Here is a 16102-nt window from a genome sequence, read left to right as displayed (position 1 = left end):
GGCGCCGCTGGCGGGAAGGCCCGGGTTTCTGTCCCTGCCACGCAATCTGTGAGCTTGAGAGGAGCGCCGTTCCTCCCAGGCCGGAGCCGCGGGTGGCCCCGGACGGCAGACGATGGGCCGGGGAGGGTGGGCAGCGCCTCCGGCCGGCGGAGAACCGTTCTCTCCGTCATTGTCTTTTTGGCACGGCCTGAATACACGTAATGTGGCCGGTCACAGCTCTTGGCGCGTTGCTGTGCCGAGGTCAGCCACGCACCGGACACTTAACAACGAGACAGTTACATCGGGAAAACCTTTCGATTAACAAGTAAAAGCACAGATCGGCTTCTGGTCCATTTCCGTTGCTGGCTGCCTGTGTCCCAGGACGTCCAGCCCTGGCCATTTCACCAGCAAAGTGTCCTACAAAAAAAAAAGCCTCGAGAAGCGCACACACTTTTAAGCACTAACACGAAAATACTTTAAAAACTGTCCCTTAGGCTCGTGGTCCCAAGAAGCATCTGAAGCGAGTAGCAGCTCCCAAGCACTGGATGCTGGATAAACTGACGGGTGTGTTTGTAAGTATCGTTATGACGTATACGTTTTATATATTGTATCTTATCTATTTTCCGGCTTTACGGACATAGTTACACATCGAGGGTCATATTTTACACTGTTATTTGCGGGCGTCGCTGGCTTCTGTATCCAGAAATGTTGCGATGCCGGGGGGGATTCCACACAGCACGTGGTGCACCTGGTGAGTCGGCGCACGTGTGCGCGGCAGGCCCCGCCCTCTGCAGGGAGGAAGTGCTGTAAAGCTTCAGGGCCTGAAATAGTTCTGTAAGCCCTAAACGCCTCGCTGACCCAAACTGGGGGGTGATGGACAGTCTGGGGTTTAGTTAGTGGATCTCAGGACTTGGGGGTGGGCTTTAGGGAATCGCAGCAGCCACTTAAGGTAATTTTTTTGGGTCATTTTACAGGCTCCTCGTCCTTCTACCGGCCCCCATAAGCTGAGAGAGTGTCTTCCTCTCATCATTTTCTTAAGGAACAGACTGAAGTATGCCCTGACGGGAGATGAAGTAAAGAAGATCTGCATGCAGCGCTTTATCAAGATCGATGGCAAGGTCCGCACTGACGTGACCTACCCTGCTGGCTTTATGGGTAAGTGGCTGGTGGCGGCTCCTTCGATTCATTCATCTCCTGCTCCAGAAGTTTGGTTATATTGACTACTGGTGGGCTTTTTTCTTTCTCAGCATGGCCTTCCTCCGAGTGTTTTACTTACATACTGTAAGGCTGCAGATAAATATACGTTGTTTTTCAAAGCCGTATTTCAGTTCACTTTAAATTTGACATGTCATGCAAACAGGCTTTTGAAACATTAGAACGTTAAAGTTACATTAGAGCATGAACGATTCGGCGTTTGAAATGGGAAGCACCTGGGTTTCCCTCGCCCCCCGCCCAACAGTGCTGTGGTGGTCGCTCAGCATGGGATAGTGTGTGTGTGTTTGGGGGGGTCACTATAGTAACCTTACTGTTTGATGTCAGATGTCATCAGCATTGACAAGACCGGAGAGAATTTCCGTCTCGTCTATGACACCAAAGGTCGCTTCGCTGTTCATCGGATTACAACCGAGGAGGCCAAGGTGAGTGTTGCAGGCAGGCTGGGTCTTAGTCCAGGAAAACAACTGAGTTTGGCGTTACCGTTCAAATCAAGTACGGGGCTGGGCCATGGGGATGAGCTAGGTAGATTACGATTACTTCCAGTCTCGTACTTGGAAATGGCCGGTTGCTAATTTGGTGAGATTCTACTGTACGTGCAGTTTTCTGTCGTGTTATGAAAAGCATTCCAATAGCTGTACATCCTGTTGCTGGATTTCTAATAATTGACTCCCACTGGGCGTTAACGTCCTCAATGGATTGTCTTTTTCTATGGCCGAAGTGGATGCCGGTTGAACAGGGTCTTCCTGGTTGTCTTTTTTAGACGCCCAAAGTGTGATTTGGGGGAACTTTATGAGTACCTAAAGGAAGCGGGGATCCTTTAAGGATAAAGGACGAGAAAACCAGGGTCTCTGTCATGTCTCCATTTGTGGGTCTAGCTTTGCTCCGGAGGGGGAAGGTGTCAGCGGAAAGACTGCAAGTTTTGGGGGCACTAGTTCGACATAGCTCAGGAAAAGCTACCGGCATTGATTATTTAATCCAGTTTGTGCCGGTTTTACACAAAGGGTTTAGGGCTTCTTGAATTAGTGGCTGTAAATGAAGGTTAATTCAATTGGGCGATTCGGCTGGAGGGCACGTCCGTGGTCAGGATGATTTGATTGACTTTAAGGATGTCAGAGAGGGAAAAATCCAAAGTTGAAGTGCTTCGCGAACTCGTCGGTCAGATGAACTCACACGCCCCAGGAGGCACGATCCGCCTGGGGAGAGGAAGGTGCTCGGCCTCAGAGGACGAGAACAATGGGAATCGGCCCAGAAGCCTGAGGTTGTGGGGCCTTCGCTGCCTGGGACTTCCACGTGGGGGTGATGCCGTGCTATTAGGAAAATCCACGAGGGGCAGTGTGCCAGGTGGCTCTCATGAGGGTGGGAAGGACAGTCGGGGGACGCACTTTGCAGTTCCGGAACCAGCTTCCACGTGGGGCTATTTGAGGTGCTGGGCGCGTTTACAAAAGCCGATGGCTTCGAAGGAACGTTTCGGTCCACCTGGAACATAGACTAAACGGCCGACCCTTGTGTGTTTCTAGTACAAGTTGTGCAAAGTGAGAAAAATCTTTGTGGGCACAAAAGGAATCCCTCATCTGGTGACTCACGATGCTCGCACCATCCGCTACCCCGACCCCCTCATCAAAGTGAACGACACCATTCAGATTGATTTGGAGACTGGCAAAATTACCGATTTCATCAAGTTTGACACCGGTAAGCAGCCTCTGCTACCCGGGCGTTCTCTCTCAAGCCCAGGTGTAAGAGCTGTGTCTTTGCTTTTGTCTCCCCTCCTTTATTCATCGAGTTCGGTTCTGTGTCATTGAGCCCCCCACGTGATTCTGCGGCGCACATGACTAGAGGCCAAAGCCGGATGTGTCTGGTGCAGCCAGGGATCGGGAAGGGGGCCGCTGTCCGAGTTTTGAGAAGTGTGCAGGGCACGTGTGGAACCGGACGGGGTCTGGGTCGGCATGGCTTTGGTGGCAGTTAGGGTTAGGGATGTGGATATATTCTGAAGGGCAGGTGGGGAGCTCAGCCTCAGGTGCGGCTCGGCGGGGTGCCGTGAGACGTGCAGCGGGTTTATATTGGGGTGGAAGGCAGCAGCCAAAAGACGACACACCTCTGGAGCTGGTGTCCTGGCTTAGGTGACAGATCCGCAGAGTAAACTCAAGCGGGAGACGGATGGATAAGCTTCCTCTGTCTCTGTCGGTCGTTACCTCAGGGTGGGCGTCTGCACGGTGCCTTGCTGAGCACGTTGTCCCCCCTCCTGCCTAGGTAACCTGTGCATGGTGACCGGAGGCGCTAACTTGGGAAGAATTGGCGTGATCACCAACAGAGAGAGACACCCTGGTTCTTTCGACGTGGTTCATGTGAAAGACGCCAATGGCAACAGCTTCGCCACCCGGCTCTCCAACATTTTCGTTATTGGCAAAGTAAGTCCGCGTCTCCCTTCTCCAGCCCAGGGGACCCGTGAGTGCCGGCCGCACCTAACCCAGTGCGAAGCCTCTTACGTTCTTCCTTTGTGTCGGGGGCAGGGGGTGGAGGGGCTCAAGGGGCTCGTGAGCAGCCGTGCGCATCACTGGAGTACTTCAGAGATGTTGATTACGAAAAACGTGGCGGCCTGCATCTCTCGGACGGCCAGTGGGCTTGGGACAGTGGCCCCAGGCAGTGGGTGTTTCTGATCGGGCAGCATCTGAGTGTCTGGAGATGGCCTGGCTGCTGCTGAGCGCGCTCGCAAACACGCTTCTGTTGCTTTAAGTGAGGTGGCACATGTGGAAGGTGCCAGGCCGCTAACGGACCTGGCGCTTGGTGGGATTTCATTCTCGTTGTCTCCTTCAGGGCAACAAACCGTGGATTTCTCTTCCCCGCGGCAAGGGGATCCGACTCACCATCGCTGAAGAGAGAGACAAGAGACTGGCGGCCAAACAGAGCAGCGGGTGAAGTGACCTGTAGGTGACATGATTTGGAAACGTCTTCGTGCCTAATTAAATCTGAATTTAGTGATTGATGACATTGTTGGTGTTTGGGGAGTTTTTGTTGTTTTCATTTAGTTTCCTGCCGTCTTACTTTATAATGGGACATGTGGGTTGGGGTTAGCGTTTTGGGCAGACTCAAGTGTCCTGTGATGTAGGTCTCCCAGGTCTCCCAGGCTGAGCTTGGGTGCTGTGGGTGGGGAGAGCGCACCGGACTTGGCAGAGGGTGAGCAGCAGCCCAGTGAGAGCACCCCTGACTTGGCCAGGAGGCCACCTACCCTCAAGTCCTCTTGGCTTAAAAAAAAATTCAGTGCGTTCCTTTCTCTAGTCTCTCCTGCTCCTCTGGTTCTCAACTGCGTCCTCGGGACTCTGCAAAACAGAAACATGTAGATGATGGAAATGATTTGAATTTTAGCTAAGGAACCAAAGCAAATGGGAACGAGAAGCCTCCGAGTTGGTCGCTTTCCTAGATGCCCGTCTCCTCACATCTGCAGAGTTTTTTAAAGCAGATTTGCTCTGGTTTTGTATTCGTTAGGTAAACTAGCCCCCATGTGGGGGAGATCGCCATCCTAACACCAAGTCGAATCGGGGGACTGAGCCAGAGCTCCCTGTGTCATTGCCGTAAGCTCCAAGTTTCCAAGTAAAATGGTTGTGTCTTTGTTGGGCTTTTTAAGGCTTAAAACTTGATTCATCAAGTCTTACAGTTAGAAGGGACCTTCCAGGCATTGTCAGCGGGGACACGTGGCTTCGGTTCACGTCCCTTTTACCTTCAGGGGCTAGCGCAGCACAGTTCTGAATGACAACAAGCAGAATACAAACGTCTAGGCCTTGCACAGTGCTTCATAGTTCCCAGGAGTCATCCTGAGCTTTTAAATATCCAAATCCTTCGTTCTTATTGCTAAGCCAGATATTACTGCCCCCTGACCTACGTCTGTCAGTTCTCACCAAGCTTTCGCCATCTTGAGTCACGGCGAATTCCTTCTCCCCACTTAGGCCGAACACTGGACGTGACCTTGATTCGTCTCCCTTTCCTCATGCTCCACATGTAATTGTATTAAAAACTCCTGTTGGCTCTACCTTCAAAATACACACAGAATCCATATTTGGTGATACTGAGAGATGATGAGTTTTTCGGTGTGCTAATCACAGAGTCCTTGTCTTTCAGAGAAGCACACTGAAAGATACACAGAAGAAACGAGAAGCGGTCTGCAAGTCGCTTTAGAATCTAGAGGGTGTGCGGGCTTCGGTACACTTGTCACATCTGCCATTTTTAACATTTTTAATAATAAATGTACTAAGAAACAGTAGGGCGTCTGCCCTTCCTCCCAAATAGTATTGGACCACTTCTCATCACCTGCCTTGCTGCCACTGATCTGTGCCACCAGCAACTCTTGCCTACATTGTAGATCATAGGATTAGCCCCTGACTGGTCTGGCTTCTGTCCTTGCCCCACTACAGTCTCAACTCAGCAGCCAGAGGCCCCCAGTGTCAAGCGTGTAAGTGAGGTCAAGTCATTGCTTACCGTCCTGAATGGCTCCTGTCTTGCTCAGACTACAACCCATGGTCATCACGAAGTCCTACGAGGCCCCTACCACCTGGCCTCTGACCTCATCTACTCGGCACCCCCGCTAGCTTATGTTATAAACATTTTCAAATATACAGAAAAGTCAGGAGTACAGTGATCTATGTAGACACCGGCTAGATTCAATAATGGCTGTATTTCTCTAGATAGGCATGTACACACATTCCGAACCCTTCAAAAGGAAATTGCAGACATGACCTTGAATTTCCTAGTGCCAAGGGATGGCAAGTGCTGGCTCGGGCTCCACCTAAGGAGTTAACTTCCTTCCATGTTACCTGGGACATAAACTAGATCCCAAGACAGACCTTATCTTTTCAGGTAGGAATTTTCCATCCTGAATCCAATCCACTCATCTGCCCCAGGTGGTTGGTCTTGGAAAATTCCTCGAATCCAAAGATCAGCCCTAAAGCCCAAAGAAAGAATGAAAAATGTGAAAGGTTCGATAAACTCAGGCAGGAGTTGTAGGTTGATTGTCTCTACCACTGACTTCTGAGAACGTCGTGCTGTTTGAACAATAAATTATAATAATTCCTGAGACAACAAAGCCTTTAATAACAAGAAACTTCCTAAGAACCAACAGCTTTTCAGTTTATTCCCAGGGCTTTTCTAAGGATATGCTCATGTTTTCTTGTTTTTGTTGGTTTTTATTTTTTATGCCTGCAGCACCTGCTATTCCTAGGTGGTCTCCCATCCAAGTACTAACCAGGCCCGACCCTGCTTAGCTTCCGAGATCAGACGGGATCGGGCACGTTCAGAGTGGCACGGCTGTAGGCTTGCTTGTGTATTTTTCTTAGCTTTTCTAGTAATGGCGAACATGTATAATCAGTGGTGTGTTGGTAAATATCTAACAACCAGCTCCCTGGGAAAAAAATGTGCATATATGTATGTAAGTTTATTATACGTTTTACTAATATAGAGGATGTACAGCACTTTACAAATAATAAACTAGGCCATGCTCTATTGTGAATTCCATATAGCCAGTTGATTGGTTTTTTTTTTCCAATTACAGTTGACATTCAAATATTAGTTGCAGGTGTACAGCATAGTTAGCCATACCATGAAGTGACCCGCCTCCGTAAGTCTAGTCTCCACCTGACATTATATATACATAGTTATTACCATATTCACTATATTGCCTGGGCCGTACTTCACATCTCTGTGACTATTTTGTGAGTACCAATTTGTACTTCTTAATCCCTCCACGTTTTCCCCCCATCCCCCCACCCCCCTCCCTCTGGCAGCCATCAGTTTGTTCTCTGTATGAGTTAGTTTGTTTTTTTTTGTTGTTCTTTAGAGTCCACATAGATCATATGGTATTTGTCTTTCTCTGTCTGACTTATTTCACTCATAATACCCTCTAGGTCCACCCATGTCATCACAAATGGTAAGATTTCATTCTTTTTAATGGCGAATAATATTCCATTGTACATATGCACCACCTCTTCTCTATCCAGTCATCTGCTGATGGACACTTAGGTCGCTTCCATATCTTGGCTATTGTCAGTAACGGTGCAGTGATCAGAGGGATGCTTACATCTTTTCGAATTAGTGTTTCAGATTTCTTTGAATAAATACCCAGAAGTGGAATTGCTGGGTTACGGATAGTTCTATTTTTAATTTTGTGAGGAACCTCCAAACTTTTCACAGTACCTGCAGCAATTTGAAATCCCGCCAACAGTGTATGAGGGGTCCCTTTTCTCCACATCCTCACCAGCACTTGTTTTTCGATTTATTGTTGGTAGCCATTCTGACAGGTGTGAGGCGATATCTCATTGTGATTTTAATTCACATTTCTCTGATGATTAGTGATGTTGGGCATCTTTTCATATGTCTGTTGGCCGTCTGTATGTCTTCTTTGGAGAAATGTCTATTCAGGTCCTCTGCCCTTTTTTAATCGAATTGTTCTGTTTGTGGTGGTGGTGGTAAGTTATAGGAGCTATTTATGTTTTTTTGGATATTAACCGCTTATTGGATGTAATTGGCAAATATCTTCTCCCATTCAATAGGTCGTCTTTTTTTATGATGATGGTTTCCTTTGGTGTGCAAAAACTTTAGTTCGATGTAGTCCCGTTTGCTTATTTTTTCTTTCGTTTCCCTTACCTGAGTAGATATATCCAAAAAATATATATTACTAAGAGCAATTTCAGATAGTTTACTGCCTATGTTTTCTTCCAGGAGTTTTATGGTTTTGGGTGTTACGTTTAAGTCTTTAATCCAGTTTGAGTTTGTTCTTGCATATGGTATAAGAAGGTGGTCCGGTTTCTTTCTTTTTTTTTTTTTGCATGTGTCTGTCTAGTTTTCCCAGCACCACTTATTGAAGAGACCGTCTGTACCCCATTGCATACTATTGCCACCCTTGTCATTGGGACTAATTGGCCATACGGGAACAACTTTCTTGCTGAATCAGATAATAGTTTTTGAATCCCGATAGCATATTTCCTTAATTTTTTGAACTGTGTAATGGTACCCCACACAATGTAATGGTTATAAGACACAACACATTTCTAACTTTTATTGGCATGTTAACATTTTCTGTATCACTTCTTTAACTCTAGATAATCAACAAAACACTCAAGTCTTGATTTGTAGTGTTTACCAGTTTCCAAGGCCAATTTCAGCCTACCACCATCATGTCAGTGAACAGGGAGCTGGGGAGGGATGAGTAGCACACCATGACGTTGCATCTGCGCCACTCAGGTGCAGCAGGCGCGCTCACCTCAGCGGCATCGCTAATAGTAACGTAGTAAAACAAGAAGTGACGAGTTTGTAGTATTTAGCTATGCCCTTTGTATTTAACAGAATTTACTTAATTGTAAGTTTATATATTAATATTTTAAAATATTTTAAATATTTATCTATTTTGACATTTTTAATAATGCCTGATTTTAACAAGTGGCTCAGAGAATTCCCGAAAAATTAACGCTTGGCTCTCGTGAGCTGGTAGGAGGCAGTTCCAGCATGGCACTATGTGCCACGCTAGGAGACCCTCCTCAGCACCTGTCACGTGTGCCTCCCTCCATCCCCTCGGTCACCTCTGCCACAGGCAACTTCCTCTGCTCCCATCCGAGTCTGTCCTCCACACACTGTGGCCCTATCTTCAGAGCCCAGGTCAGATTGTGTCACTTCTCCAAAACCTCTTGTTCAAATGCACTTCCTGTAGGGTCGGGTCCCAAGTCCCCGGGCTACCCCGCCAGTCCTCCCCAGTGTGGTCCTAAGCTGTTCTTGGCAGGACAGCAGAGCAGCCGCCGACTGCGATGTCCCTCTTTGTCGCGACTACTTTCTTGAACGTCAGAGCCACGTAGTACCTGCCACCTGCACACCTCTTATTGGATGGTCCCCAAGAACCCACCCTTTTCCTCTCCCTGCCACCCCACAGTGCTTCTAGTCCGACAGGCCCTGGTTTTGTTTTATGGCCTCAGATTTACCCTGTTCCCATCGCTGTTCACATTCTTTGGACAAGTTTTTTCTTCCAGGAACTCCTTTCTCCCCCACCCCCCTGCTTGCCTCCTCCCCTAACCTCTTTTCTAGATGATTCTTACCCATCCTTTAGGTCTCAGCTGAGATGTTCCTTCCTCCGGGAAAGCTCTGGGAATGCTCGGGGCCCACAGCACACCACGCCCCTCTTATTCCTGTCATCGAGGTCACCACGCTATATTCAAATTGTCTGTTGATCTGTCTGTGTCTCCCAGGTCCGTAGGGCTAATCTTGCTCGATGCTGTATCGCCAGTTACTGACACATTGTGGGTGCCGAACAAATGAATGAGAGGTATAGCTCATGGTTCCCCTCAAACCCTCCTCTCTATATGTCTTGTTTCCTCGCTGTTCCCCAAACATCTTGTACTTTTTCGCTTCCCCAAAAGAAAAAAAAAAAGCCGTAGTTTTTTTGCTTGTGCTTGAGGGGACAAGGTCAGAAAATGTCACCTTCTGAAATTGGAACTAATAGAATCAACACCGAATTGACGAGATCAGCCATCTGCAAAATAATCCACTTTAAGGGTTGTTTTGTAAATGTGGTACCAATGAGACAAGGGTGCTTCTTGGGTCTCTATGGTGACCAGCATGTTGCCACAGGCTGGGAATCTGCCAGCTATAAAGAAAGCGATAATGCCAATCAATTGTAACCGGATTGCTAGAGATAATGCTGTATAAGCAGGAGAGCCCTTGTCTACACCTTTGCCGCGTTTGATCGTCATCGGGTGCGACGTGCAGCTCCTTACAGTTTACAAAGCGCCTCCATGGGCCACCGCGGTGTTTTAAAGATGGCAAAAATGAAGTCGAGGGAGTTGAATCAGCTTGCCTGAAAACCCCCACGCCCACATTTTTCACTAAACCCACAGGGAGTGAGGCGGTTGTGAGCCCAGGACAGAAATGCCTCCAGGGCGAAGAAAGTTATGGCGCGACCAGGTGGCCAGGCCCGCCGCTTTGGGTCAGGCCAGGTCTGTGCTCAGCGAGCAGCTTTCGCTGCGATGGGGTTTGGCTCGGGCGTGGGGTGGGGGCGAGGCCCGCTGCCAGGCCCGTCTCCCGCTCATTCAGCGGTGCCGAGCGCTTGGGATATAGTGATGAATAAGACACCGAGTTCCTTGCCAAGATGACGGCCTAATTCCAGGAGTCTGACAGGGAAACAAGTATAAATATGGTGTGATAGAGGCTCTGAGAAGGGAAGCATAGGCGTTCGGGGGCCCCGTGGAAGAGGCATCTTCACTGGCCCGGGGGACGCCCTGGGAAGGCTTCCCAGAGGGGTCCGTGCCTGAGCCCGTATGGAAGGGGCTGAGCAATCAGAGGACGGGGAGAGAACTTTCTAGGGAGAGAGAATAGGAAAGCTGAGGGGCGAGAGTGTGTGGCAAGGGAACAGAGGGTCGGCATTGGGAGGCAGAATCATCAAGTCCAAACGAATGTACTAATAACATAATACGATATAGCAAGATCCGTGATGTTTTTAATCACAGTAATTCGTCACTCGATTAAGTCGATGATAATTTATATGGCTGGCACTGATAACTTTATAATCAATCGTAAGCTCTAACTTGCAGTGAATGATGAAAAATCCTCCGCTGCAGGGCATGGCAGCTAGGTACTGTCATCATCCTACTTGACCCATGAGAAGATTGCACGTTACAGAGGTTAAGGGTAGCCAAGGTCACATTGACTTTGGGTGGCTGGTCTGGCATCAGGATGGAGGTTTAATACCCATCCTGGAAAACGGTTTCCCTGACAGCACAGCGCCTCATCAGATGTGTATAGACATTTGGACTTCATCCTAAGGGAAATAAAGTCGTCAAAGAGTTTGGGGCAAGGAAGAGACCCCCAGATTTTGTTTTAAAACCTCCCCCTGGCTGCGAGGTGGAGGATGGGCTGGAGGGGGTGAATAGAGGCAGAGAGGGCGGGGAAAGGCCTTTGCCTTTTGCTTCATCTCTCGGATGGTGGTGGCTTGGGCTAGAGGGGGTGGGGCGGTGTAGAGATGGAGTGGATTCACGAGGTAGGCAGGAGGTCGCCTGGGCCGGCCTTGCTGCCTGATGGGATGTGGGGACTGAGGGCGAGGAAATCCTGAGGATGACCCCTGGAGTTGTGGCTTGAGCAAGTGGATCAATGGCAGAGGAACATGGAAGGAGGATGAGTTCCCCAGGTGGACTGTGAGGTCCGCGACGGACGCTCAGGAGAAGAGGTCTGGGAGGCAGCTGGAGAGATGTTTCTAGACCTCCGTGAGGAGATGTGGACCAGGCATCAGGGCAGAGAAGCTGATTCCAGCTGCGGAAGAACGAGGTCTCCCAGGTACAGTGGGTGACGAAGACAAGGGCAGATGCACACTGCCATTTGAGAGGACCGGCTGGACGAGGTCTGCTTCTTCCAATGGGAGGAGACAGCTGGCAGGCCCGACACACAGGTAAGACTTCAAATCCTTGAATCGAAAAGACCTTGGGAAAGTGTTCACTTCAAACCTCTGACTTATAGACTCCTCCCCAAAGAGGGACACTGGGCGGCGCCATTGCCAATCTGACCCCTCCTATATTTTGCAGTGAGGGTGAGTACTGGGTCTGCAGCCCATCTTACTCTCTCAACCCACCTCAGGCCTCCTTGGGGTACAAGGCTCTCACGTATGTAACAAGGTCTTGAGCCAACTCTTTCAAGAGACAGCATAGCACAGTGCTTAAGCATATGGCCTCTGCAGCAAGGTGGCCGCTGTTTAAAATGTCCACCGACAGATTGCAAAGCGGTGCAGCCACCATGAAAAACAGTTTGGAGTTTCCTGAAAACATTAAAAAGAGATCTACCTTACAACCCAGCAATCCCACTTCTGGGTACTCATCCAAAGATCTCTAAAACACTCATTTGAGAATATCTATGCACTACTGTGTCTATGTTCACTGCGGCGTTATTTATGACAGCCAAGATATGAAAGCGACCTAAGTGCCCATCAGTAGGTGATTGGATAGAGAAGAGGTGGTCCATATGTACAATGGAATATTATTCGCCATTAAAAAGAATGAAATCTTACCATTTGCCACAACATGCTTGGACCTAGAGAGTATGATACTGAGTGAAATAAGTCAGAGAGAGACGGATACCGTATGATTTCGATTTTACGTGGAATCTCAGGAACGAAAGAAACAAACAAAACAAAAACAGAGTGATAGATACAGAGAACAAAGCGATTGTCAGATGGGAGGGGGTTGGAGGGCTGGGTGAAAAAGGAGAAGGGATTAAAAAGTACCAATAGTTACAAAATAGTCACAGGGACGCGAAGTACAGCATAAGGAATGCGGTCGATAATATTATAATAACTGTATATGGTGTCAGGTGGGGACTAGACTCATCGGGGGGATCGCTTCGTAAATCATATAAATGCTTAAGCATTTATAGACTGTACACGTGAAACTCAAAAACACGACCAAACAGAACCGAAAACGTCCACCGACATCTGCTAGCTGTTTGACACTGGGCCAGTGAATCCACCTCTGTGATTCGCAGCTTATACCCCGTCTGCGAAAGGGGTATAAAACTCGTACCAAGCTCACGGGGTTTGTGGTGAGGCCGAAACGAAATAGAACTTTCCCCTGGTAGGTAGGAAAGTCTGTTGAGTGTTTGCAGATCCTGGCCGACAAGAATGTGTCTGACTCGTTACGGTTTCCAAATCCACATTCTCCAGGACCCGATTGCTTAATAAAAATGCTTAGGGTGTTCAGAAAGCAGGAACAACAACAGAAGTGTTTGGGAAAAGAAGATACTACTTGATTTTTCCAAGGACTCCATCAAAGTAGTCATCACAGGAAAAAGCCTAACTTGGTTGGACTTTCTTCCCCGTTTTACGGCTTGGTATAATTTTTAGTCTGAGTCACCTAATGAGAGCGGTGCTATTGAGTGCGCAGCGCGGGCGGAGGGGTCGAGGCAGACTGCACATCTTTTCAGTACTTAGAGCTTCTGAGTCATAGTGTCAGATAATCCCATTGCAGCCTCTCGTCAAGCTTGTGAAGGAGGTGTCATTATGTCTTTCTTTGTAGAGGTGGAAAATAAGGCTGTGTTCTTGACCTCTCTGAGCTTGTGCAGTCAGAGTGCCGTCGGGGCATCCTTTGGCGGGGGGCTGGCGTTCCTGGTTCTGGGGGAGGGGGTCGTTGGCTGGGCCTCCTGCTCTCAGGGGAGGGGAGTTCACGATGTTAGACCAGGGGAGGAGTAAGGGGCCCCGGTGACAGGGCCAGGCTGGCCGATTCGGGCCAGAGGCAAAGATGGCTCTTGAGGCCTTTTGGAAAGCCCCCTTCCTTGGGGACCATATGCTCACACTCAGTGTGTGTATGGCTGGTGGGGGGGGTTGCTGTGTTGGCCAGTGGCCAAGCCAGATGTTATTTGTGTGACCGCACATAGCACAGAGCTCAGTAACCCCTCACCGTACTGGGCATTTGTGTGCCGTAGTTACAACCAGCTCCATCCCATAAGTGAGAAGGTTTCCAAGGTCCTCTGGGCCCAGGCAGAGCCAGGGAGGCGGGATGTTGGCCTCCCATCCGCTCCACCTCCCCCGTGGGACTCTGCTCCTTACACAGGACTCGCTTTCCCTGTCGTCTCACAGCCTTTCCCCCTGCAGGACCGCTGAGGCCTGCCTGGCCGCTGGCTTCGTCCCTCGACCCGTGCGTTCTGCCTAACAAAGCCCCACGGGTTGTTCACAGTCCCCTCCAATATCCAGCCCTGCCGTGACTTCAGCTTCCGCAGAAAGCGATGGGAGGAACCCGGGCTTCTACGCACTTCGCCTCGTTAAATCTTCACAACAGGCCTGCGAGCTTCCACGGGTGAGGGCACCCGGGGTCAGAGATGGAAAGCAACTTGCGCCAGGTCACACAGCTGAGAAGGGCAGGGCCGTAGCTCACTGGAATTCCTGAGTCTCTATGAACTTGAACCCTCTCCAGTTCATACCACACTGCCTGTCCCAAGACACGTCCTCCTTGATCACCTTTGACCCCTGTAATTTCATCTCGCCACGTCTCCAATCCATCAGCAAACCCTGTTGACGCTGCCTTTGAAATCTATCCAGAATCCAAGGTAGATAGTCTAAACTCCCATCACCTTTCAGCTGAATGACTACAATGGTACTCTAACTGTTCCTTAGAGTACCCCAAACTACTTCACGCTTGCACCCCACTTTCTCACAGTCTATTCATCACACAGAAGCCAGAGGGGTCCGATTAAAACACAAGTCATCATGTCTCTTCTCCATCCGTAAACCCTGCAATGGCTCTCATGTCGCTTGTCCTTACGTTGGCCCACATGGCCTGTGGGTGGTCTCCGGCTCTTTCCTAGCACTTTGTCCCTCGAGCGCTCTGCTCTGGCCACACTGGACTCACTGCTTCGTATGTCCCGTTTCTCCTGCCTGGAACATTCTTGGAGGTGTGCGTGGCTTGCCGCCTCGCTTCTTTCAAGTCTCCATTCAGATGATGGCTTCTTAGTGAGACTTTGGCCATCTCCCTGTCCCACCGACAGCAGTTATGCCCACTGTGATGATTCATTTTGTGTCGCCTTGACCGAGCCACAGGGTGGCGAGGTATTTGGTTAAACATCCCTTCGGGTTGCGTTTCTGGGTGAGAGTGACATTTGAATCCATAGATGGAAGAGAGCAAATCATCCCCTGCCACCCCCCATCCCCCACCCATGTGGGTGGACTTCGCCCCGTCCGCTGAAGGCCTGAGCACGATGAAAGGTGCGATGAGTCTGTCTGTCGTGGAGCAGGGACCGGGTCTCCTCTTGCTTGAAACTCAGGCTGCACGTTTCAGCATCAGCCGTCCTGGGCCCCGCTATCTGAAAGGCCGTAAAGCGAAGAAGCGATTCCCTTAGGACGCATCTTGCTAACAAATGCCGATGAGAAAGAGGAGAAAGCACAGGTGCCCACAGAGTTGTCAGCTCTGGCGGCCTAGTGTTGGGGTGTGAGTGTGGTTCCGGGGAGGGGGCTGGGCGGGTTCCCACTCAGGGTAAAAAAGGCTGAATGTCGTTTTCGCTTTTTGCCTTTTTCTCCAAAAGCGAAATTCATTTTTAGATTTCTTCCAGTTAGCGAACATAAGTAGTAACATGGGTCTTTCCTGGAAGCAAAGCGGAGCAACGGTAACTTTTGCAAAGCGGAGGATGCCCGGATTGTCCGCTCATGTTTCGGACTTTGCGTCCAAAGGTGCGTGAACCGGTGTGCCCGCCGCCTTTATTTAAGTACCTACTATACGCCAGGCATGGCGCTTGAGGATACAGCAGTGAACTTCAGAAAGACAGAGATTTTATTTTTTAGAAATTACTACAAGTACAGTTAGCTGGTATATTTGCCTGGGCTCTCCGGAGAAACAGAACCAACAGGCCGTGTATACATACAGAAAGGGATTTACTCTAAGGTGTCCTGGGGTTTTTTGCCTCCCAGGACTCTGTGCCACTGCACCGCGGGACCTGGCAGAGTCCCACGCGCGAAGGTGCCCGCTACATGTTGAATGAACTGCTGCGCTCTGACCCATCCAGAGGGACATTCGAGTGTGCAGAATGACGCAGGGCAGAGCTCTCCTGAGCACCCACTTGGGAAGGAGCACACCTCTGCGGTCCCCAAGCCCCGCCGGAAAGCCGGGCCTGGGCAGACGGCAGCCCAGTGTGCCCGCCGCCTTCCGCCCGTCCCCGACCAGGCCGTCCTCGCCGGCCCGGCCGGCGGATATCTGGGGGTGGTAATTGTTGCGAGTAAATTGGAAGTGGCTTTGCACGGGGCTGAGTCTCACACAGGTCGATTTGTATGCTTCCTGGGCACTTGTGACACTCCAGAAATGCCATGGCAACGGGCCTGGCGCCGCTGGGCTCCCTGACGGCGGGAGATAAGGCAGGGGGGGCCGGGGCGAGCTCGCACCGAGGCGGCGGGCAGGGCGAGGGCAGCGGGCGGCAG

General features: G+C 49.9%; 1 protein-coding gene and 1 non-coding gene across 2 annotated transcripts in view; one reads left to right on the top strand and one right to left on the bottom strand.

Annotated features, from left to right (window-relative positions):
* RPS4X (ribosomal protein S4 X-linked) overlaps window positions 1-4179 on the top strand; it is an 11358-nt gene extending 7179 nt beyond the window's left edge. Inside the window, exons 2-7 of the mRNA XM_006908548.3 lie at window positions 474-551; window positions 954-1134; window positions 1519-1616; window positions 2712-2883; window positions 3442-3599; window positions 4006-4179. Of these exons, the coding sequence (XP_006908610.1) occupies window positions 474-551; window positions 954-1134; window positions 1519-1616; window positions 2712-2883; window positions 3442-3599; window positions 4006-4107 (789 nt within the window). The 3' untranslated portion in view covers window positions 4108-4179. The remainder of the gene's footprint in view (window positions 1-473; window positions 552-953; window positions 1135-1518; window positions 1617-2711; window positions 2884-3441; window positions 3600-4005) is intronic.
* A 2196-nt stretch (window positions 4180-6375) lies between these two features.
* LOC112477161 lies at window positions 6376-6494 on the bottom strand. Its single transcript, XR_003045344.1, has one exon. It is a non-coding gene; the product is annotated as a 5S ribosomal RNA (ribosomal RNA).
* Between the last annotated feature and the right edge of the window lie 9608 nt (window positions 6495-16102).

Source organism: Pteropus alecto, unplaced genomic scaffold (genome assembly GCF_000325575.1).
Source record: "Pteropus alecto unplaced genomic scaffold, ASM32557v1 scaffold312, whole genome shotgun sequence".
In the NCBI taxonomy this organism is placed as follows: Eukaryota; Metazoa; Chordata; class Mammalia; order Chiroptera; family Pteropodidae; genus Pteropus; species Pteropus alecto.
This window is presented reverse-complemented; position numbering and strand designations above follow the sequence as displayed.